This window comes from Erpetoichthys calabaricus, chromosome 13, assembly GCF_900747795.2.
Source record: "Erpetoichthys calabaricus chromosome 13, fErpCal1.3, whole genome shotgun sequence".
NCBI classification, from domain to species: domain Eukaryota; kingdom Metazoa; phylum Chordata; class Cladistia; order Polypteriformes; family Polypteridae; genus Erpetoichthys; species Erpetoichthys calabaricus.
Window position 1 is genome coordinate 56894869 of NC_041406.2, and position 24261 is coordinate 56919129.

The 24261-nt window shown below is 34.5% G+C and overlaps 1 protein-coding gene across 6 annotated transcripts in view; it reads right to left on the minus strand.

Annotated features, from left to right (window-relative positions):
* Window positions 1-1333: 1333 nt before the first annotated feature.
* The window catches only part of LOC114664257 (histone deacetylase 9), a 714055-nt gene continuing 691127 nt past the window's right edge, over window positions 1334-24261 (minus strand). For all 6 annotated transcript variants that reach the window (XM_051935474.1, XM_051935473.1, XM_051935477.1 and 3 more), the window contains 3 exons: window positions 19693-19777; window positions 9518-9671; window positions 1334-2891 (listed from right to left, as the gene is read on the minus strand). In XM_051935474.1, the coding sequence (XP_051791434.1) occupies window positions 2852-2891; window positions 9518-9671; window positions 19693-19777 (279 nt within the window). In that variant the 3' untranslated portion in view covers window positions 1334-2851. The remainder of the gene's footprint in view (window positions 2892-9517; window positions 9672-19692; window positions 19778-24261) is intronic.

Genomic DNA, 24261 nt, shown 5'->3' on the forward strand with positions numbered 1-24261 from the left:
TCCATTGGTACATGTGCATCTGTGATTAGTTTCATAAGTAAAATATAAGTAGTTGGTATACTATCATCATAGCAGGGGTGCTATGGTAGTGAACTATATTACGCAGTTTGGTGGCAAGAAAACAAAAATAAAACCAATAGCTTCTGTAGAGTCATATTCAAGTTAGAAATAGATTGAATTCCTGGGTAAACTAATTTTCATGAGGTAAGGCTAATTCATGTAATAGCCTTGAATCAATTGCTCACTCTAGTATACATACATGTATACAAAGTAAATGACTGCAAATGACAGTATTTTAGTATCTGGGGTATTGCCACTAAGCGCTTCACTATTTTAATTTATTGTCGGTAACTTTATTGAAATAGTAGTCATGATACAGTTACTAAAATGATAACAAGCGATATTATTTGGTACATTCTAGAAAGCATTTCAGATGTGTTGAATATGAGCCACACTACTGTACTGCATGTCTCCAGAGTGCATTGTATGCTAGTGTGCACTATTTCAAGCCTGTTGCAATTTTTCTTCATATGAACAATGAAATCTGTACATACACCCCTAGCCTTAAACACGAGGAACACATCAAGTGAAAGGCACAGTCTCAGCTAAGAAATGAGAAGTTGTCTTATAAAAGCAACTGAAAAATAAAAGAAAAAGGTACACATAGAAATAAAGATCAACCAGAGTAATGTTGTCTAGAAGACATACTAAAGAAATAACTAAATAAATGATCACAATTCAATGCAATCATAATTTATCAAAAAGATGGGTATAAATAAACTATGAAAAAAAAATCTTGATTTTCTAAAAAAACACAAGTGGTAAAATACATGTAAACAGGTATTGTCACTTAATATTTCTTTAACAGTTTTAACCATTAACCTGATTTGCTATTACAAAAAACATCAGACTATTAAAAGGTGAGAAAAATGGTGACCCAGATGGCAAAACAAATACATACTGCTGTCAGTTATTCTGATTTGTAATTCATGTTATCAACTGTAGAGCAATATTTTTTAACTCCATTAGAATTAAAAAATGAAAAAAAAGAGAAAAGTAATGTAACTAGGACACTTGTGCAAAGAAAATGAAATAAAATGTTTCTTTGGCAAGTTTTAATAACAATAGTAAGAAGACACCTGATCTGATGTAACTTGCAGAGCTGTCCTTTAAACTTTCCTTTACTTCTACTCTATCAGTACAAACATGAAAAGATGTCATGATATTTGTGTATTACCTGAAATGCGACAGCTGTCTTTTTCCTATAATCAATAAATATACATTATACATGAGTAAATTTAAGCAAGTACCTATGTTTTAAGGTTATCGATGTGTGATTTGTGTTTGTGTGAATATATCTATTAGAATATTCTGTCATGGGGCAAATGATCCCAGGCATCCACACTCACATATCACCCAAATATTGTTTTATTATCTAAAACAGAACTTCTTTGTGAAAAAGCCTTAACTTTTTGAATGTTCAGATGCTAAAAAAAAGTTTGACTTGATGACAAAAGAGAAATCTATAATTCTATTTGAATGAAATCTTTTCATCTTTGATTTACAGGTTTCAGTTCCCTGTAACTCAAACCACATTCCTCAATCTTTCATATCATCATAACCTTTGAGAAAAAAGCTTGTTCTAATTAAGGTTTCCTTCCAAATATTAAACCAGAGTTTGATGCTGTGCTCTTATGGCTTCGAAGCAATACTTGAAAGCTGGACAGTTAGGAATAAAATGCAATAAAATAATCAGTTTCAGCCTGTAATAAATTACAATGTCCTTAAAGTGCCACTGGTTATTATTTTACATAGACATTGAACATTATAGTGTATATTATGTTATGTCAGACGTTTAGTTTAAAAATTCCTAATAAAATCTGAATTTTCCAGTTTAATATTAAGGCAAAGTGACATTCATCTGTCACATATCCACCCGAGTAGGACTCCTTTAGAAGAGAGAGAGAAAATTAATGGATTCTTCTCATTCTGTCTTCCTGTTCTGTTGTTCTCTTTTTCCATAACATTTTACTACAAAGCTTCTAAAACAGACACTTGTTTACATATTCAAAAGTATTTTGGTGAACAACATGTTATCTTTGTATGTTAAATTATCATTAATGACAACAGTAGACAAATGAAAATAATATATTGTCATTTCGTCAAAGGTTGCACCCCAGTCTAACTTCCTCAGATACTATTTTCATATTTTCAACATGACATTTTATAAAGGAAAAAAGTAACCATTTATAGATTAGTTGTGCATTGAGCTTTTAATGAAAACTCCATAGGTGGTATAAAGTAATCCCAATTTATACTTATAAGTGTTAAATTAAAGTGGAAAAAGTAAGCCTTTAATTTTCATATTTTAATGTGTCCAGTTCATTTAATGCTTTCTAAACTTTCAGGATATTTAAAGGGTCAAATGAAAAACAGAAACTGATTGATTCATTTCCATTTGTATAAAATACTTTTTGTGAACTGCTTACCAAATATTCCATTTAATGCATACTAAAATGCAATCCTCACCAATTGTATAGTAGGATTCCAAGCACACAAAAAAGGGTCTGTAGCTACAAAATAAATCACTGGTGCCCAAAAGAGGTCAATTTCACTTTAAGTGCAATGGTATCATCTTAATTTAAACATATACAGGACATGACGGTTTTAGATCAACAACCTCTCATCCCCTTTAATATATCTGAGGAGCAAGTGAAATGCTTTTCTGCCCTACATGTCTGTTCCATCTAATTTATGCCACCCAAGCAGCAGACAAGACATGTCTGTGGGTGCCTTGAGGGGGATACACAATGATGTCACACACAGGAAATGGCTTGGAGAACTTGGCACTTCACAAAGCCGGCTCTTCTTCCATTGGCTCAATGGCAGTTCTGTAAAAATAAACAGGCAATCAGAATAAAGCGCAAGAGTACACAATGACATTGTAGAGTTTCATGCTTAATCAAAGTTGATTTTTCACTTCTGTAGAATGTTTATTTGTGCTGTGCTGCTGTCCATAAATAGAGGTTCTTTAACAGGAAGTATAGACAAAATGTCAAATGGAAAAGAAGTTACGTCTAAATCAATGATTGCAAATGTTCCTATAGTGTGTTGGAATAATTTTAAATTTAATGTAAGGTTTTTTAAGTAGCAAAATATAGAATGAACCATTTTAATTTACATTTTGCCATCTTCTTCAGATTTAAATATTACATAATTCATATGTGTATTTGGGCATATTTTCAAGATAGCAGCAAAAATAAATAAATAAATAATGCATACCTTCTTTATTAATGAAATAGGACACACATCTCTGCCTCTGGCTGACTGTGTGGCCCTGACCAACTCACTTAACTTGCATGTTGCAATGAATTAATATATATTATATTACATCTCTTACAGCATTAAGCATTCCTGCACCTTTTAAAACAATAAATCCACAATCTGTGTTATCTAAATATTTTATTATACAGCACTTTGTAAAAATGTTTAATATTGAAAGTTTTTTTACACGGTATAGGTAGTTTAAGTACTTGTATAGTAAAATGGACCAGAAGGTTCATTAAAAAGCAATTCAGTAATTTTTTCCTTGGTTAGCATTGTGAAATGTTATGTATAAAAAACTGAATCAACATTGATTTGTAATTTGTACTATCTATGCTCACATAAAAGTACAGTAGCTAGTCCATAGCATTTGAGTTAACTCCCTAAAAAGTTAGACAGCTGCATGCCCAATCAGAAATAAAAAAAGAAAAATGCAAAGTACAACAACAAGCACAATAAGTCTAAGGTGATGATGCCAGATATCCCTGAAGTGCATAGGACATGCTTACAAACCATGGCAGGACATACCACTCCTGGCTAGGTGCATCCGCCAATAGGATATTGGCAGTATTATATTTATTATTTTTATATGTTGTCTTCTCAACTTCCTAATCCTAAAAACTGGGCAACACAAAACATTCATTCAAACTTTCTAGTTTATTTGCAAAATAACTATATTCATTTAGCCTTTTCTTAGAAGTTTTAACTTATGTCTTTCAACAACTTCAATAAGAAGGTATGCAGTGTATTATTACAATAAACTATTTTTGTCAATAATGTGTAATAAACACGCTACATCAGAAGATGTTTATCTCATCATTTTCTTCTTCCATGATAATACCTGAAACATTAAGGTGCAACAGATCTTAAAATCACATCAAACACTGATCTGCAGGTTACTCCTACAGCCTTGCTCTAAAGACCTTGTACAGCATAACTGACCTTGAGGAAAATTTTGCAATTTCTCCATATCAGCCTCAATAAATCAGTATTTAAATTTCAATTAATAGGCTTTCCTGTACACTGTGATGAAGCCTATGTATTATTTCTTCCTAACTGGAGACCATTTCTACTTTTTCAAAATTATCAGAAGGTCTGTATCACTACTACAGGCTAAAGTGCTTGTTGAAAAGAAATCATCCATGTCATCTGTTTTCAGATGCTGGTTTTCATTTGAGCATTCCAAGTCCCCCCTTCTTAAAGATGACAAAGCTGGTTATAAGACTGTTTGATGTAATGAGTGCTTTGTTCCAAAAAAAAGTGGATAACGATTCTTGGTCATTATCTATAGAGATGGCATAGAGCACTCTCCATTGACAGGCAATATTACAGATGATGTCCAAGAGAACTCAGGGCAGCATTTATCCCATGGGAAACACCTCAGATTATAGATCATAAAAAACACAGCGTGGAAGCTTAGATGATGAGGAACATTGAACAGTTGATGAAATGAATTGATTTACAGATGTCTTCCAGGCTAACAAAGTCATCCCAAAAATAAAAAAAAAGTTGGTAGGGATCCAATTAGCAAGTAAACTTTATACACACTGCAGTTTTAAGCTTAGTGCTTTGATCAAGAATGACCAGGGCTTTGCTCTTCTGAGCCAGTTGATGTTGGAGTGTCTTGGTTGAACTATGGACTACACATAGAAATCACACTTGTATGGCCAAGAGAGATACATGTGTTGTTCTAGCATGATATCATATTTAAGCAGAACTAAAATGCAAGTCATTTCTTGGATAGTTTGTTAATTTGGAGTGGCAGAAATCATGGAGGTGTATTATCTAGGGTTTAGCAGAAAAAACTTATCAAGCTTTTACAAAAGTCAGTACACTAAATGTAAAATTTATGACCAAAGTGCAAGGGACTATACTAAACTCAAAGTCAAAGAACAAAACTATATCACAGCCAGAATCTAAATACAAGTAGTTTTTATCTTGCTAAGCACTTCCATGAGACATCCTCTTTAACACCAGTAAAAGAATCCAGGTTCTTTGTAACTCATTAGTGAAATCATTAGTGGTGGTTTCTCCGCAGAAGACACTAAAACATTAACCTATCATAACCAGGAAAATAACATCTACAAAGTATTTGTAAAACCTATTTAATATTGGCATTATCAAATAAAGTTCAGGCACTTAGGTAATTTGTATTTTACAAAGGTGACATTAATTTTGCCATTTGCATAACTGTAATCTTCATGCTGTTTATGATCTGAGAATGGGCAAGGTGCCCAAATGCCCGCGTAAACTTGTGAAAAACTGACAATGAAATGTGCACTGCACACATTGGCAAAAGTCCAAGAGTATAATTACCACACATTGTATTAATAATTTCAGTGGAATGAAGGGAAACAGATAGGGAACAACTTAATCTGGACTAGAATTATATCTCACTGTTGATTGGACATGCTCATTAACAGGAAGCAGCATGTGGGTATTTCTAACTTAATGGGCTAGTATGTCTGCCTAATGTTACGATTGAGAGATTTCAGCTGTTATTTTACAATGCTAGTAATTCAATCATTTTTTTTCTAATACACTGATGCAGAGGATCAAAACACTGGCAAATAGGAATGCTACCACTGATTCGAGTTACTTGTAGCTCTAGGTTGTTCAGTAAGTCCAAGACAGCCACACTAGCTGCAGATATACAGTATACTGCTGTCTTTTAATCAAAAGATAATTCCCATCTTTTGTGTTACTCTGGTCTTCATTGACATCTGGTCAGTTATTTTGTGCAAGGGTCTGCCATCCGGCTGCTGACAATGTTTTATTAAAAAAACCTATTTTGTCCAATTTTAATCCAGTTTGTAGATGTTTTGTTTCAATCTAAATGCTGTAGTTTTAAAAACACAGACTCTGTAGAACATACACAGATCTATATAATAAAGTTATCGAGTCACACTTGTGCATGTTAATTTCAAATTGCCTACTAATTAAAACCATATTTTAGCTACAAAACAGTAGAATATTATAACTAAAGAATGAAATATAATTTATTGTACTTAAAGACACCAAAATAATTAATGTTTTGGTAAATGTCTCAGTTTACTGAATCCACTAACAAATAGGTACTAGAAAACAAGAACTTCAATTAAGGGATAAGCTCTAAAGATTCACTTTTGACTAAGAGATTAATTATAGTGAAACATACAGTACAGACACTTCATCCCACATGACCATTAGTGGTCAAACCTTGCGTAGCTCCTGTAGAATCTTCTGTAATTGTACTTTATTTAAATCACATCCTTAATTAGAAGGTAGTCTCTAGTTTTAATGAAAATGCAATTACATTCTGTGTAGTCATTTTCTTGAGGTCCATGCAAAAGAAAACAATCTGCCATGGAAGCAAATGTTCACAGTGCTTGCAAGTCCATACACATGACAAAGGTTGCTGTTTACCAGCTCAGTATTCCTTCTCTGCTGGAGTCAGTAAATAGGAGACAGAAGCAACTGGCCATTCAGGTCAGCCTACTGAAAATGCCAATTCAAAGGTAAGACTGCTCTGATTTAAATCTGTAAGGGTTAGGAAGGTTGTGACCTGATCTTTAAATTAAGATTGCTTCCCAATAGGGAGGAGTCAAACTTGTAGCCTTTACTTTCTAGAGCAACTGGCATATACAATAAGCATCAAATCTGAAGTCATTCACCAGGATTCATACAAGAGGTATATTTCATCCATGACTCCTACCAAAAAATATCTAAGAATTTTTACTCAGGTATTGCAAGCAACGTTTGCTGCATTGAAGGTAGGTCTGTGCTTGGAGAGGGCACTGGTATCAAAAGCACAAAAAAAGAGGGCTCATTGAACCATCTAGTGTTTAAGATATATCATTTAAGTTTCCCACTATGCCAAGGATGTTCTTGATGGCATCATTTTTTGAAGATAATTTATTTAGAGTTGGCTATCTTCAAAAATCACGCTGATACTTTAAAAATCAGCATGAAATGGTGAATACTGGGCTTCCACATAAACTTCACTTTATGGATGGCACAGGAAATCACTCAATGAAAGATTTAACAATATAATACAGTCAATTGTACTGTACAATAATATACAATCAAGTACAGTACATCATCATATATAATGTTTATTATGTACACAAATAAATGTAGAGTAAATTGAATTTTAATGAAAAGAATAACATAGACAGTATTTAATTTGAACCTAAACACATTGATTCAAATGAAGTAAACAAGCTGCACAGATAGATTGGTACAGGAATGGCTTAATCTACCTTTTGTGGTATGTGTGTTTGCATGTGTTCATTTCTTTTTCTTGATCATTCAACATGTGCTTTGATAGGGCAAACAAGCGGTCAGCTATCTTTACTGATTCATTTTTTGGAGTTTAAGTGTGAGTGCACATAACAAGACAAACATGATGCAAAAGATGGCTCAGTTTTTTTAAGAAGTAGCACACAAAATCCTTTGTAATATATGTGCTCTCCAACCCAACCTTACAAGTGCCTCTTAAAATGGTTACCTCTTGTGCTAATCTTAATGACAAAGGTTAGCAGACAGAGAACATTTAATTCATGTCATGATACTCCACTGGAGATTCCGAAGATAAGATTATACTTGAGTAGGTGAAATCACTTTCATTCATAACTATAACAAAATCCCAGATGATGGGCAAACAATACCATGTACCACATTAGCAAATCTGCAGACTGATCTGCAGACGCACTTGTGCTATCTTCATAAGTTGGGTGGTATCAGATTTTTACTTCAGCAGCATTGCACTGTGACAGTAACTATTACAGTAGATATACCCTTGCCCAATGAAAACAAGGAAGATGAAAATGAGGAAAAAGAAATGGAGATGGAAATGCAGAGCAGGATGTGTATACCAGGCTGGTTTGTAGATTAGGCAGCTATCACCATTACTATTTTTAGATAATTATTTTGTTTTTTATTTGGATTTCCAATTGAAAGATTGTTGTTTTTTTTCATGTTCCCTGTTGTCCTCTTCTGAGGAAAGGGACAGATGTTTTATCTGACTGCTTCTAGCCTTGGCCACTCTTTTTAATTCCTCATATTTTTTTCAGATCAATGCCTTACTTAGTATGTAGTATGTAGGCACTTATTTTCTGTACTTTCTCATCCTATTTTTGTTTAATAAACATCAACACTCTGCTTTTATCATACTTATGTAAATAAGAAAACATCCTTTGGAAAAGTGTGTTCCATCACTTCATTTTTGGGCCTATTTATATTATTTCACATAACTATATTCGAATATAATTGCATTTTTAGTTCATAGTTCTTTTCTCACCAATGGACCAAAAATAACACCATGTAATGAATGTATTGTTTATTAATTGTTTGTGATGTTTTTTGCTGAGCAATTTCAGGTTTAATGACGAAGTACTTTATTCAATTAAGAGGGGTTTTAGGAAACATTCTAAAGGGTAGCTCATAAGGCACATTACTAGTAAAAGCTACAATCAATACACTAACACAGGTGCTCCTCACTTCTGTTCCAAAAAAAATAAACTGAACATTTTCAAAATATTCATAGCACATTTTCTTATTTGTTACATTAACATAAAACATTCATTAGCTTAAATTAAAACTCAACTGTACAGAAACAATATATTCATTAATAATAATAATAATAATAATAATACATTTTATTTAAATAGCACTTTTCTCATGCTATTATTACTTAATAATATTGTATTAATTACTTGGTATTAATTATTAGGGAAATATATATGAATAATAAAAAATATTTGCATTGACTCATTCAGATACAATCTTTCATTTACTAAACTCATGCCAGACGAATTTAGTGTCACCAATTAATTAATCGTCTTTGTGGTTAGAGAGGGATCAATTATAAGGATAAAGTAAAATATAAGGATAAAGTAAAAAACTTCACACAAACAATGACTGAGATAATCAGCTGGAACAAGAATAGAATCCTATATAAAAGTTTATTTAAAGTTTAATCTCATCTCCCTTTTCTTTAAAATGTAATAGCATGATAAATCATATCAATAAGGTATCATGTTAAAATATGGCTTACTGTGATCAAGTGGGTTTGGTTCTTATTTTTGTTATTCATCACATTTTGCACAAAGTTTTAAATTTAGTATTGGGATTAATGCATAACATGCTATACAACATCTTTATGTTAAAACGGTACATCAAGGGAACATTCTTTTGACCAGGTTCTCATTACCTGTTATCTTCTTTTGTATGTGACTGTGTAACTTCAACAGAGAGTGATGCCATTGCTGTTACTGTATCACTTTCATCTTTTTCATTTCTCTGAGCTTCAGCAAGAGATAAATTTACTGTGGATGCATACTTTGCAACAGATTTCCAGTACCTGCCTGAAAAAACACAATAATCATTATTCTGTATGAGAATGTATGAGAAATATTAAAGTAAGGAAAGCCAAGATAAATATAATATAGTCGACAGAGTTTTTAAGATTTGGGAAAATTAAATAGAAGAGTCATTCAGTATCTACAGAGACCAAGTGAGATTAAATGCTTAATTATTGCTTCAAAGAGATTCTCATATTTAGTAAAATAAACAACAGCAGGAAGTGAGCATAGACTAGTGAGTTAGGGGTCAGAATGGAAAACACAGGGTCAATGACTCACTTTGTGAGTATGGACAAGCAACTTTTACCAGTTTATACTCATATTGCATAAATATAGCAGATATGGTTTACACATTCTAATTTCTAATGATGAGAAGCAAATCACGTTGAACATTATTGCACAATCACCTCAAATTTAATTGAGAATAGCCTTCATTTAGGATCCTTATACCATTTCTGTTTCTTTCAATGAGCTTCCAGAATCTCTAAAACCATTCCCTAAACTGCTCCCAAACCTGGGTTTTTGCTTTGACTACTACCACAGGTACCACCTTATTGGTCCAATGATATTTATCAGTCAAAAATTAAGATCTATCTACTGGGTTTCAATCAATGGATCTAAGGATTGTGACAAAACAGAAAGCTTCCAAAATATGGTTATGTCAGCTGCTTCCAGTTTTGACTGGAGGATCCATTCTGCTCTTCCATCAATAGCATGTGTACTCAGCCTTAAAAGATGCACTCCCAGAGTCCAGAACACATTGCCTCAGATCAAATAACATGACCAAAGTCAGTAACTGACCATTGACTAATACTGTAGCTCTTATATACAAGATACATTTTTAAGAATTCCCATATTTTACCATGCTGTGAACAATCCATTGCGAGCACTCAAGACCAATAACAATTCACTAGTCGAATAAAAATTAGGAAGGACATTTCTTCCAATCTCACCATTCAATGATTTTCTAATTTTTTTCATCAGTACTAAACCTGTAAAGGAAGTCAAATACTCTGAATAATTGTTATACCATGCAAAAAATAGTGATAAACTTTAATTTTGTGTTGATTCTCTCATCTTCGACTGTAAGCATCAGCATTGCGGCACCAAGCAGGGAGCATGTGAGTACCTCAATAGCTGCCTGTGGCATTTTCAATTGGTAGGTACAGTAAGAGAGAGACCATCCACTCAAGACGCCTGTTATTAGAGTCAATTCTGTGTGTATATTATGTTTAACAAATGCTTTTCAACCTTCAGCACAAGTTCTTCCTCATTATTAGTTAAGCAACGTTACAAACTCCAAGGGTAAATTTTCACTGTAAAGATATGGTCTTTGTAAACCTGCCCATAACATGCTGGCTAATGAACTTGTTCTTCAACTTTTGCCTTGCAGGTAATGATCTAGATCTAAGGTTTCATGTGATTTCTTTGGGCTAAGCACATCTTGGGTACATGAACTAACTAGCTACCAAAATTTAATTAGCCAACACGACCCTTAGGGCTTAATCCAAAATTTGATTATGGTATTCCTATTCTGGCGAAAGTTTTCTCAGTTTTAATGAGTGCCTTTTGGATGTCAAATTTTGAAAGTGTATTTGGGTTCTCTTCTTAGACCAATTTGCCAAGGTTAAATCTACAGGGAGCATAACACTTCCAATAACAAAACCATAGGGACCCCCAAATCACTCAAAAGACCCCCCCCAACACCCCCCCCCCCCCCCCCCCCCCATCCAAGACTATGATTCTGGGAGTGAAACTTAAATGGTGTTTCATAAAATAATTTCAGATTGGTTCAATGCAGAAATCAATCAAGTCATAAAACATTTTGTTCGGCTGTTCTGCAAAACACTTTTACCTTGCATTACATTGCCTAGACACTTTACAAGCACATTAAGAAATATGATTTAAGGCATTAAATGATGTTACCAGCAGTTTTAAACATTTCAAAACTATGCAGGCAAGCAAAATAGAGACTGGTCTGGAATAGTAACCCACTATTATAACATAAGTATGTTTAGCTAAGCATATAAGAAATATAGTTTAATAATAGATAGCTCAGAAGTGCTTCTAATTACCACAAAGTGCTATTATGAAAGGATATACTCAATTTTTAATTGAGCTCATTTCTGTTTATCAATGTATATTAGCCCTTCCACTGTGAGGCATCAGATGTTCTTGTTTAAATATCTCTCATCCATTTATCCTTTTTATTTTATCCTCTTTATCCAGGTTAGGAACATGTTAAAACTCCAGTAAACGAATTTATCTGTTTCATGTGTATACTTCTTAGGAAAGACATTCCCTCCTTTCACTGAATTATGGTATGACTGTCATGGAATCTTATTGTACATAAACACAGAGTCGATCATGTTCCATTGTCCAGGACATCTTGAGCCGATACATAAAGTATTTTTCATAGTAATGATTTTCCTGTATTTTGTACTTCATGCCTAACACAAAATTACAATTATTCCAGCAGTTACTTAATGTTCTCTGTGTGGTTTAAAAAGCACAAGCAATAAAGTGACAAATGTTGATCAGAAGTCAAACTAAAAGAGGAGAGATGGCCAGTGTTCATGAACGTTTAACATTTAACCAGGGTTTTGGAGTGGTTTCTGTTGCTACCTCAAAACTCGGTTAAAAACCCCACCTTGGTGCCTGTCTGTCCCCTGTATGCCCCATGTTTATGTGAATTTTTCTCCTTGTACTGCTTTTTACTTGTACATTCAGTTAATCAGTAACTTTAAATACTTTAGATTTTGTGTGTTAGTGTGCCCTTCGATGTGATTAGTGTTCATTCCACAGATGACCCCTCCCTTGTGCTTCTGCTAAAGACTCTGATTCCTTGTGACCCTGAATTACAGCAAGCTATTTGAAAATGGATGGTAAGGTACATACTGTGTACAGTCACTTGAGTCAGCTGATTTACATTTCATTTGCCTTTTGTTGTATTAAGTTACAATTTCTTCAGTTTTTTAGATTAAAAAAAAAAAACACAAAAAAGGTTACTTTTTCTTTTGCAGACTCTTGCACTCTTGCAATGACATGTGAAAATCATTCAGACAGGGTGTACTCAGACTATTTTTACATAAAATGGTTCAGTCTATTTGAACCGTGAATAGATTTTACGTTTGCCATCTGCTGTTTCTTTTAGCCAAATTTCTTAAGCTAAATTCAAATGTTTTTCTCAGGATACTTCAACATAATAAACACATATCATTCATAAAGTACAGATAAATAAACTCTGTGCAAATACAAATAAATAACAACCTGATGACACAGTATAGTTTAAAATCTAAAAACCTATAGGCACACAGCTCTTTAACAAAAATTGTACCTACCTAAATTTAAGATTTTAAATAACAATTGTATAAACAGGTTCATATTGATATAAACTTGAAGGATGTGTGCATTTTTTCAATACTTCACAATATTAACTATGTATGTTACTGGATATGTCATTACGTTTGAAATACTGTGTAGTAGACAAATTCTATAGGAAAACAAATATTAGGTACAAAAAAGGGTAGTTTATTGTCAATTTTCTCTTGTATACTGTATATCACAAAGTCTCAGTTACCATATAAAGTATCACTAATAGATGACTGATATTCTTTTGTTTCATTATGCTTCTGCAAGCAGTATCTTAGAAATGGATGCCTTATACTATAACAATGATAACATTAATGATATGTTAATCAGCTAGGTCCCTGATCATAGTTACTTGCAATTCTTCACAATTAATTTAATTTTCTAAATATCCCCTTAAAATATATGCACCAAAGGGACGATCCATGCAGTATTTTTAGTTTAATTTAAATTATGCGGATATTAAGATGTACATTTACACAGAATGGTTTCTCCAAAATACATCCATCATCTTATCCAAAATTAGTAATATTTGCTCTTCTTAATCTTAATCTTTCCTGGAAACACTTGCCATGAACTGACCAGTATGAAAAAGTCTTGTAGACTAACCAAGGCTGTAGGCTGTTGCCACTTGGCTTACATTTATTCAGAGTTAGAATTTTGGAAACAATGAGATTTTCAGCAAATGAAACCATTAATGCAACAGCTCATAAGAAATGCAGATTATGTGAATATTCCCCACTTTCAATTATGGGTGCAGTAGAGAGAAAAAAGTTGATTATCTTAATAGCCACATCAGTTCTGAAAATAATATACTTAAAATTATGTTTTTAGGTGTGTCACCAACATTGTTTTACTTAGTTATAAACAATCAGCATCTTTGTTTAGTTTCCCAATTTAAACAACACATACTTGCCCATTTGCCCAATGGTTATGCCAAAAGCTTGATGTATCAAAGCAATGTAAGTAATGTAAGACATTTTCTCATTATACTGAATTGAGAGAAGTTAATTCAGGCATTTACTTCAAGCAGAGCTGTCTTTACTCACAGACTGTTCAAAATATTTTAATTTCATTCTAATTTTGGTTAGTCTAGTCACTGCTGTCAGCAAGCATTAGTAAGCAAACGAGGAAGTACACCATTTAACCCCTCATCTTAAGTCTCTACATTGGTTTCCAGTTAAGTTTAGGGACAATTTCAAAATTCTGCTACTAATTTTTAAAGCTTTAAATTTGAGGCCTTATTTATTACAGTTTATTCTGATCATGAACACACAAAAAATGGTACTTGAGGCACAATCATTTAAACCATTTACTCATATACCAAATTTTTTAACCAAGCCTGTAGAACTTGAAGCACATTTTCAGCTTAGCACTCAGTTTTCAATTTCAAAACACACATTTCACAAAGCACTTCGCACAGTTTTCTACTTTAGACACAACTGCCAAAACTTAAACCCATTTTGTCTTAATTTGGAAAACATTGGCGTTCAAACTGACACATTATTCTGCCAATTGCCTACACCTAATTTTCAAGAGTGAAAATACTAATAGCTAATTTCTTCCCTTAGATAACAGAGCATGAATTTGGTTCATCGTCTATCCATAATTTTTTGTGCTATATCTCCCACCATACTCACCATTCCAAAACCCAATTAAAGAATTTTTCTCATCATGGAGGTAGAACGTGTACAGATACATACCACTTCTACAGGCAATGGAAAAGTGCGGGACTAGATGAGGGAGCATGTAAGGGGTGAATATGTCACTTCAAACAATATTTCCCCTGCTCTTTTGGTTGAGAGAACATTGCTTACTATGTAGATGAAGTGTTGTGGCCAGGATCAAACTGGAGACAGGATGCAGCCTGTTTTTTCCCTTTCTATTTCTTTCCTTTCTTTTCATCTTTTCCCTTTAAAAACATTTCCTGTATCTTCTTATTTGTATTTATTATGCCTATCAGCCTACATGTTTTCATTCTGATTGCTTACACACAAAAAGTGGAACCTGAGGCAGGATCACAAAAACAATCACCTCATGTACCAAATTGCTTTACCAAGATTGCAAAACAATATGCTCATTCTCTGCTTAGCACTCTGTTAGCAATTTCAAAACACACAATTTGCAAAACATTACACACAGTTTACAAAATAGAACCATGCTATGTGTTCATTGGAAAACACAGTCAATCAAAATGCAACTGGCTACACCGGATTCTCAGGTGGGAAAACACACACAGCTAATTTCTCCACTTAGATAGCCGTGCATGAGCAACAGGTTTCTTATCTTGCTTTGGACAACAATGGAGGAAAATATTGCTCAGAGAGGAAGTGGTGTGAGGGTAAGTGGAGACATGGATGATGAAGAAGACCAAGAAGGTCCATAACTAATCAAATACGTGCCACCCTGGTTGATCATGTGGTCAAACATGGTTTGAGTTTGAGGGAGGCTGGGCAAAGAGTCCAGCCAAACCTTAGCCACTTCAGGGTAGCTGGTGTCTTCTGAACATTCAGAAATGAAAACAGGTAAGTAACCTACAGACTTCATGGCGCTATGATACTTTTTTATATCACTACATACAGTAGTGCTACCACATCTATGGTGGATCTATAATGTATATTGTCTAGACATAAAAATGACAGTAAATGTACAACATTTCATTTTGTGCTGCACAACATCTTACACCCTATCCATTCACATCATGGTTATGCAGAATTGAAAGACAGCCGCTTGCTGATGGAAGAAACCAGCTTTACCCCACAGCAGGAGGAGCATATTGTGAATATGGTCTTGGCAAACAACAGAATTCGATTGAGAGAACTTCAAAATCATATTCTCTCAGACACCTCCACCTTCAGTAATATCAGATGGTTCAGTTTGTCAGCATTGTCCCATCTCCTTCAATGGCATCAAATCAGAATGACACAGCTGTACATGCCATTTGAGAGGAACTCTGGCAGAGTAATAGAACCGCATTTTAAATTGTTGCAGGTGGGCCTTTCCTAGACTTTTTGTCATTATTGTTATAGTTACTGTATACAGTAACAGTGCAGTGTTACACCATACAGCATTGACTGCTCCACATTTGTTTAGAGCGTTCTGTAATGCTTTTGCCTTTTCTGTTTCAGAGAATCATGGAACTAGATGCTGCCAGAATGCATCATGCATGCATGTTCATAAGGTTGGCTTCAACTTGAACATAACAAGTCACAGGGAAAGAAATGTCATAGGACAACATGCCATTAGCAATGTTCCAGGATAGTAAGAGGGTAACATTATTTTGTGTGCTGCCATAGGATAAAATGGGGTCTTACATCACCATGCCATTCTTGGCCAATACTATACCGACCACATCATAACATTTCTTGACACTCTACACAACATCCTGATTCCTGATGACCATCAGAAGGGACCGCAAAAGTCCAGGTTTGTCATCATCTGGGATAATGTGAGTTTTCACCGGTCTGCTATGGTCCAAAATTGGTTTATCAACCATCCACAAATGTCTGTGCTGTATAGTGTTTTGCACTTATCTCATTAGTGTGCAGTTGGTGTTAAGGATGAGCTACTCATTTGAAGGTTTGTGTGTGAAGATTTGATGCAAAAATACAATTTTTAAAGGAGTTTATATGGTTTTGAATAAAGTGTGTGGTTTTGCAAGAGATGTCTGACATTTTTCATGTTGTGTGAGTGTTTTTGGGAATTGAGTCTAGAGTTTTGAAAAAAATTGCTGTAGTTTCAGAAATCACATTTAGGCCTTAAAGAAAACTGTAAACAAAAACTTATTAAAGTATATGTTAATGAGTGTACATTAAGATTACAAGATGTCAGTATTTGAAAAATTAAAGGATAAATAACATTACTGTAGCAGGCTGAGCCTTTAGTAGCAAAGACTTCAAATCTTAATCTCTCTGCTTTTATAAGTGATACTATAGTGATCTGGACTACTATACTCTAATTAGATGATGGGCTAGCCTATTCATAAGCAAATACATTTAGCATATTTTGTTTTAAATAAAAGCTTTTCATTCATTATAAACTGTCACTGACCTCTTTCTGTTCTGTTTTATTCATTTCTACTTTACTCCAGCAAAATGTTCTGTCCATGACATGAGACAATAGAGTCGCTGCAAGGAAATGTTGTATGGTTTGCACTTTATTGATATCATATTATTTTTAAAAATAAGAGTAAGCATTGTCGAACATGTAAGACAGGAGGGAGCATTGGAGCTGACTAGTTATTCATCTGGAGGAACATCACCCAAAAGAAGAGTGGCATCACTTCTGCTCTGACTTCAGCTCCACCCCTTCCAGACATAAAGAACAACAGTCATGTGACTCCAGACATGGCTGTTCTTTGACTTGCAGACCTTAACAAGTAAAGGCATACCTCTTACGGCTGTTTTTTCAAGTTCTGTGTGTTCGTAAACACCCTTGTATTAAAGCCTTTTTCGAAAGAAAACTTACTTTTGGTCTGCTAAACAGAGTCATCCAGCTGGAGCCCAACTATTTTCATATTTATTTTTTTTAATTCTATACTATAAAAAGAATTAAAGTGAATATTAGTATTGAGTTATGGTGTACTTGGAAATGTTTAAAAAAAGACAAGGATAGACCTGAAAGTCTGACAAAAGTAAGAAAAACTGTTTTTTTGGCTTAATAATTTGTTGTACCTTAATACTGTGTCACCCACGCAAGCAGGGTATGTCTCTACCAGGGACTGGTGTAAACTGTACACTGGGAAACAGGTTGAGAGTTATGTCACTGCCTAAATGTTCTCCATGTCACCCCTTAGCCAAAACCTTGACCAACCAGAAGACCAATGACATCGCTAAAGGCATTCCTTCCCTCTCATCTCTGCTTGTCTCGCTTCTATGCAAACAGCACACAACCAGGAAGCTGCTGTCACTTGATGAGCAGCACATGAACTAAACATGTTAGTGTTGATCCAGCCTGTGCATCTAAAATCCTAATGACCACCATTAAATGGGGTTGTCCATGACACCACAAACCCTTTTGACATTTTGTTTGTTTGCATTTCTTTTTCTTATATGTTATAGGTCTGACCTGTAATATTCACTAGTATGCATTTTTTTTAAGTGCTGCTGTTTGTGAACGCTACAACAAGCAGTTCATTACTTTTGAGGTTTTCCCATGGAGTTTTCTTCCAGTGTAATTTCCCACTCATTTTGCTGTGCAGGAAATATTGGTTAAAAGTTCTGACACAACATGAAAGATATACACACTATACTGTACAGTGAATTGTCTCTATAATACCTGAATAAACAGAGGAACTCCTAATAAAAAAAGGGAATTAAACATAAAAAGAAAGGGATGGATTGAACATTTGAAGCAATGGTAACTGTCTGTATACTGTATACAGTACAACTACTTGAAAACGTGTTTATTTCATGAATGAGGTGTTAATGGAGTTAAATAGAAGCTACTATCCATCCATCCATTATCCAACCTGCTATATCCTAACTACAGGGTCACGGGGGTCTGCTGGAGCCAATCTCAGCCAACACAGGGTGCAAGGCAGGAAACAGACCCTGGGCAGGGAGAGTTGAAATACTGAGAAATTATTCAACCAGGAGAAGGAATGATGTGATTGGGCAGGGCGCCAACCCACCGCAGGGCGCGCGCACACTATGGACAATTTAGGATCGTCTTGTGGGAGGAAACCAGAGTACCCGGAGGAAACCCACGCAGACATGGGGAGAACATGCAAGCTCCATGCAGGGAGGACCCGGGAAGCGAACCTGGGTCTCCTAACTGCGAGGCAGTAGTGCTACCCATTGCGCCACCATGCCGCCCAGAAGCTACTATTAATATGTAATTACATTTAACACAGCTGACAAAATAATGTATTGTCTAGATGTATTGAAAATGTTGCATCAGTATTTTTATATTATACATGCTTATGAATTTTACTATTCAAGGAAAAAATCCTTCAAACTTTATCCAATAAAATAATTTTAAGTACACTTTCAAAGTTATACATTTCTCATTTAGAAGCATACAGAAGCAAATATCCATCCTGTTCCAAATCTCTGCAAAAATAAGGGTCATGGGAACAAAAATGTAATTTAACCTAATTAGGATTTATCTGTTTTTACTTGTTTTATGAAGAGCTAATATGATATTAATATAATGCTATGTAGTGACCTTTACATGCTGTGCAAAACAGTAATAAATGAACTTGGAATTAAACAGTTTGAACAATATCCAGATGGATGGATATATAGAAGAAATATCCAAAGTTCCTTTTTTATGCAAAGCCATGACTGGAAGAAACAGAAATATAATTCTTAAACAAAACCCTTGGAAATGCATTTATTTTGTTTTTTATTGCCAAGTAGGTGCATGCCAGTAATAAATTAACTTTAATATTTGTTAGTGATCTTTCTGAACATGTAATGCTTTCTACTGCATAAACTGCTGCAAGTAATCTGTGTGAATCCACTACAAACCCTACTTGTTGAGTAAGCAAGTTAAAAACAAGATTAGTTCCACTGTTTTGTGGAATTAACCCGGTAGAGTTGGGAAAGTACTTGTGAATAATATATAACCCTGTGCAAATCTGAAATGAATTACAGCTGGCAAATGGTCAAGTATCTAATATAAACAAAACAAAAGTAAGAAAAAAACTCACTTTGAATTTCAATTGTCTTTCTGATGGACTCCACAGCATTTTCATTTGGTTTTGCTAGCAGAATGCTCTCTGGGATAGCTTCCAGCTGAAAGAATATATTTGATACGGTTGAGGAAAACAACTTAGACAACATTCTGAAATGTTAATTAAAGGAAAATACCACATCCTGTCTAAAAATGGGATGAAGTGAAAAAATACATAAATACACCCCACCATTCACTTATGTTATCATTTTTCTTCATGTCTTTTATAAGGCCCAGTGCAGAGGATTCGACTGTAAGTGCACTGTGTTGAATTGATGCTCAAACTATGTGAACAGTATGTTTGTTTCTTTTTATCTTTGGACTTATAAAGCAAGCAAGAATGCTACATATAAATCAGAAAAATACAAACATTTGTTTACAGATAGGGCACACAGCATATTTTTATCTAATCAAACAGAGGTTGATTTACAGCAATAGAAAATATAGGCATTTAAAAATGGATATGAGAATTTTTGGTAAGGCCTGTAGGCTAGAAATAATCCTATAAAACACACATAGCTGGCTTTAGACCTTGACAAAATGAATCTCTATGGCCCATTAAACTTGACTAGGAATAATGGCATATTGTTATTTATAATGATCTCAGTTTTGGCAGCAATGGTGTTATTAGACTGTTTCTAGTCTTACTGTTCTCATTTTCATGAACCTGCTGTTTCTTACATTATCTATCTATCTATCTATCTATCTATCTATCTATCTATCTATCTATCTATCTATCTATCTATCTATCTATCTATCTATCTATCTATCTATCTATCTATCTATCTATCTGTGGAGCACTGTTGACAATATTTTTATTCCATTATTATTTACCACCCTAATTTTGCAGTTTTTCACTGCTGTACTTTCTAAACTTTATAGCTGAACTGTAACTTCCAAAATATAAAACTGCAAGCTATGATTGCTGATTAGGAAGCAGGTGACCCTTAATTGTTCAAAAGATATTTCCTAGCTCCTTTGTAGCACTAAGGTGCACTAGTAGTCTTGTTGACTTGAGCCCCCTATAAGTTAACTGAAGAAAAGCTCAAGACTGGAGAGTAGAAGGTCACAGGTAAGAACAGTAACAAAGAGAAAATATCAGAGTGACAAAGAACAGCAAAAGAATGCATTTTTCAGTGGAGCTAAGCCGAAAATGTGTGTATGTACAGTACATTTATTATGTTTGAGCACATATTACCTGAACATTAACTCTAAACCAATTAATGAAAGAAATAATGAAAGGCAATAAAGAACCAGGTATTGGGTACTGGTCTGTTTGCAGAGAAAGTGATTGTGTTTCCCTAATATGCTGGATTTTTAAGAGTATGGAGTATTGATTCTTAGACAGGTTTTTTTGTAAATATGTAAATCATTTGGATTAAATTACATCTAAGAAACCAGTTAGAATTTACATTTAACAGTCATTCAGCAATGAACGTTGAAAAAATTCACACGGGCAAATATGTTACAAGTAAAGTTTGATGTAAAAACTATAATGCTTTACACATATAAAGTAAAATAAAAATTTGTGTAAATAAAAAATGAAGAATGTTTATGTAGAAAATACCTTTTTTGAGAAAGAATTAATTGACTAAGTACTACACACGGCCACACAAACATGCACAAGTTATTAACAGAACCAGTTGGACATTGGGATACATCATATGGAGGACACATCCAGAAAGGTTATGCACAAGCTTTATAATGCACTTGAGAGGTCACAGCTGGAATTTGGTGTGCAGTTTTAATCTCCATATTACAAAAAGGAAACAACAGAGCTAGAGAAAGACAAATGTACAGAAGAATTAGATTAATTAAATAAAGCTGGTTTTGTAAATTATTGATATACAGTATATACAGTATGTCATTAATTTAAAAATATATATGCGAGGTGAGACACAAAAATAACCGGATTGGTAAAAAAAAATATATATTTATTGATGAATTACAGCATTCTAAACATTGTCACCTTCTATATAATCCCTCTTCCAATCTCTAAACCGCTTCATAAGTATCTTCCATTGATTGAAACAGTGCTAGAAGTCTTCTTGCTTTAGGCTTCCCGTTTTTGTCTGCACTTCATCCATTGAAGAAAAACGTGTTCCCTTCAGGTCACTTTTGATTTTTGGGAACAAGTAAAAATTACAGGGAGCTAAATCGGGTGAATAGGGAGGATAATTGAGGACAGGAATATTTTTGTCAGTCAAAAACTGCTTTACGGAAAAAGAGAAAATTCACGAGAAATTTGATGTTGATTCACTGTTCGATTTTTTCACTCGACATTATCACGGCAACTCGTGTAGCGATTGTAGTTTGAGAGGGATTGTAGAAGGGGATATAGTTCTATGGTTCATGTCTGGCCGTCCTTCAGACGGTTCTCCAGGAAAGCCCCAAACCCAGTCCGGTTATTTTCGTGTCTCACCTTGTATACACAATATATATGTATGTGTGTGTGTGTATGTAAGTTTAATGTTCTGTTGTGACCACAGGAATTTTGAGCCTAGAATTGGAATTGTAGTTGAAACAAAAGCTCAACAGGCAAAGGGAAGAAAGGCCAGAGTAAGAGGGAAACAATGAGTGAAAGATAGGATCTGATGAAGATGGTGCTTTTGAGGTTACCTTCGGCATTAAAAGAGAAACCAAAAGTCCAGCACAACACTTTCAGGGCAGAGAATGAGAGAGACTTAGTGACTGCAGGAGACATACTCGTACTATGTACATACAGGAAGACTGGAACTGCTAGAAAGGTAAAGAGTTGGCCAAGCAACTCCATCAAACCAACTTATTCAGGCCAAGAGAGGCTATTACTTTTGTTCTGTTTTATTTTTTATTTTGTGTACTCCCTTGGCTTGTTCCTTTAATCGTGTTTCATTATTGAACATATGCTCATTTTCTTTACCTCTGATCTGATATTTTGCCATTTTTTTTGTCATACACAACTTCTTCTTTTTTGGCTGCTCCCGTTAGGGGTTGCCACAGCGGATCATCTTCTTCCATATCTTTCTGTCCTCTGCATCTTGTTCAAAGTTCCTACCCTCAGTTCCACTCTCCTTACTTTCCTCCTCTCCTCCTGCCTCTGGACACATCTCCCCCCTCTTCTTCTCCGTCTTCTTCTTCGGCCAACAGTCGCCCAATTTCCGCCATCACCTTGTTGGCTAACAGTACTGGTGGCGGTCATTGTTAACCCGGGGCTCGACCGATCCGGTATGGAAATTTGTATTGTTGTCCGCATGTTGATTTGGCAAAATTTTACACCAGATGCCCTTCCTGACGTAACCCTCCCCATTTATCCGGGCTTGGGACCGGCATGAAGAAACACACTGGTTTGTGCATCCCCTGCAGCTGGGTTTTTTGTCATACACAACATTGAATTTAATTATCTCTCTGCATAATTTCACTGCTTAAGGCAAAAATAATTATTAAATTTTCAGCCCTGGTGGTATGGCCGATGAGGAACTTTCTCAAAAGTTGCAAATCCACTTTAAAGCATCTGTGTCTGCAGTCTGACCCAAAATGTACACACATATTTTAATACCAAGCACACAATTGATTGTCATTTAAACCTTCACATGTTCAGATGTTATAAGAAATTTATCATATCACATTGCATTTACAAAACTGCTTTTTATGTTATTTTCCTAAAAGTAGTAACAAACTGAACAGAGCAAACCAGGACGCCCATCCTCAGTCCTTATTTACTCCTATTCCATTCGAAGACCCTTCCACATCAAGTAGTTTATAGTGAGAAATGAACAAGAATATCCAAAAGGAATCCAATTTGGAATGATGCAGTACAATAGGGTAAAGATTGAGCACAGACAAAGTTGTGAAGCCTCTATTTTGACCTAAAGCTACAGTAAAACATTTTTCAGACAGCCAGGGAGCAGGAGATGAAAACATAATTTCTTGGTGTGCTGGACATTTTGGGCAACAAAATCCTAAATGCTAAACAGAACTCTTGCTAAAGAGATGTTGCTGAACTTTAAGTTTCAGAAAAATACTGAACACCAAACAGATACACTGCCAAATATTCATTAACTGTGAATCCAAAATAAATATAGGTACATGAGTTTGAGAATAATCCACTATTTTTGTGAACCAGGAAATACACAATAATAACATCACACAACATACACTTCCTTTTGTCTTATTGTAGTGACCAAGGTGACAATAATAAATAAAGTTTTCAAAATGGCAGCAACCGTATAAAAGCAAAATGGCGACACGTGATGATAGAAATATAATTTAGGTTATTTTTAACTAAATAAAAATCAAATCAAAAGTAAAAACAAAAATGCCAAACCCCTAATTACACCAAAACCATATTATTAAATTCAAAATTAAATGTGAATTAAAAAAAAAACAACTCAGATTTATCATAACTCTCTCAAGATCAGTAGTGACAATACAGAGTATGGTTCTTTGTGTGTAGTAAATGTCATCATACACCATTCTTGCAGTTAGCAGAGTTTGAGCAAGGTTGTATAGTGGGCATCTTAAAATCAGGATGATCCTTCCATCCAGTTCTGAAACAAAATGGACAGCA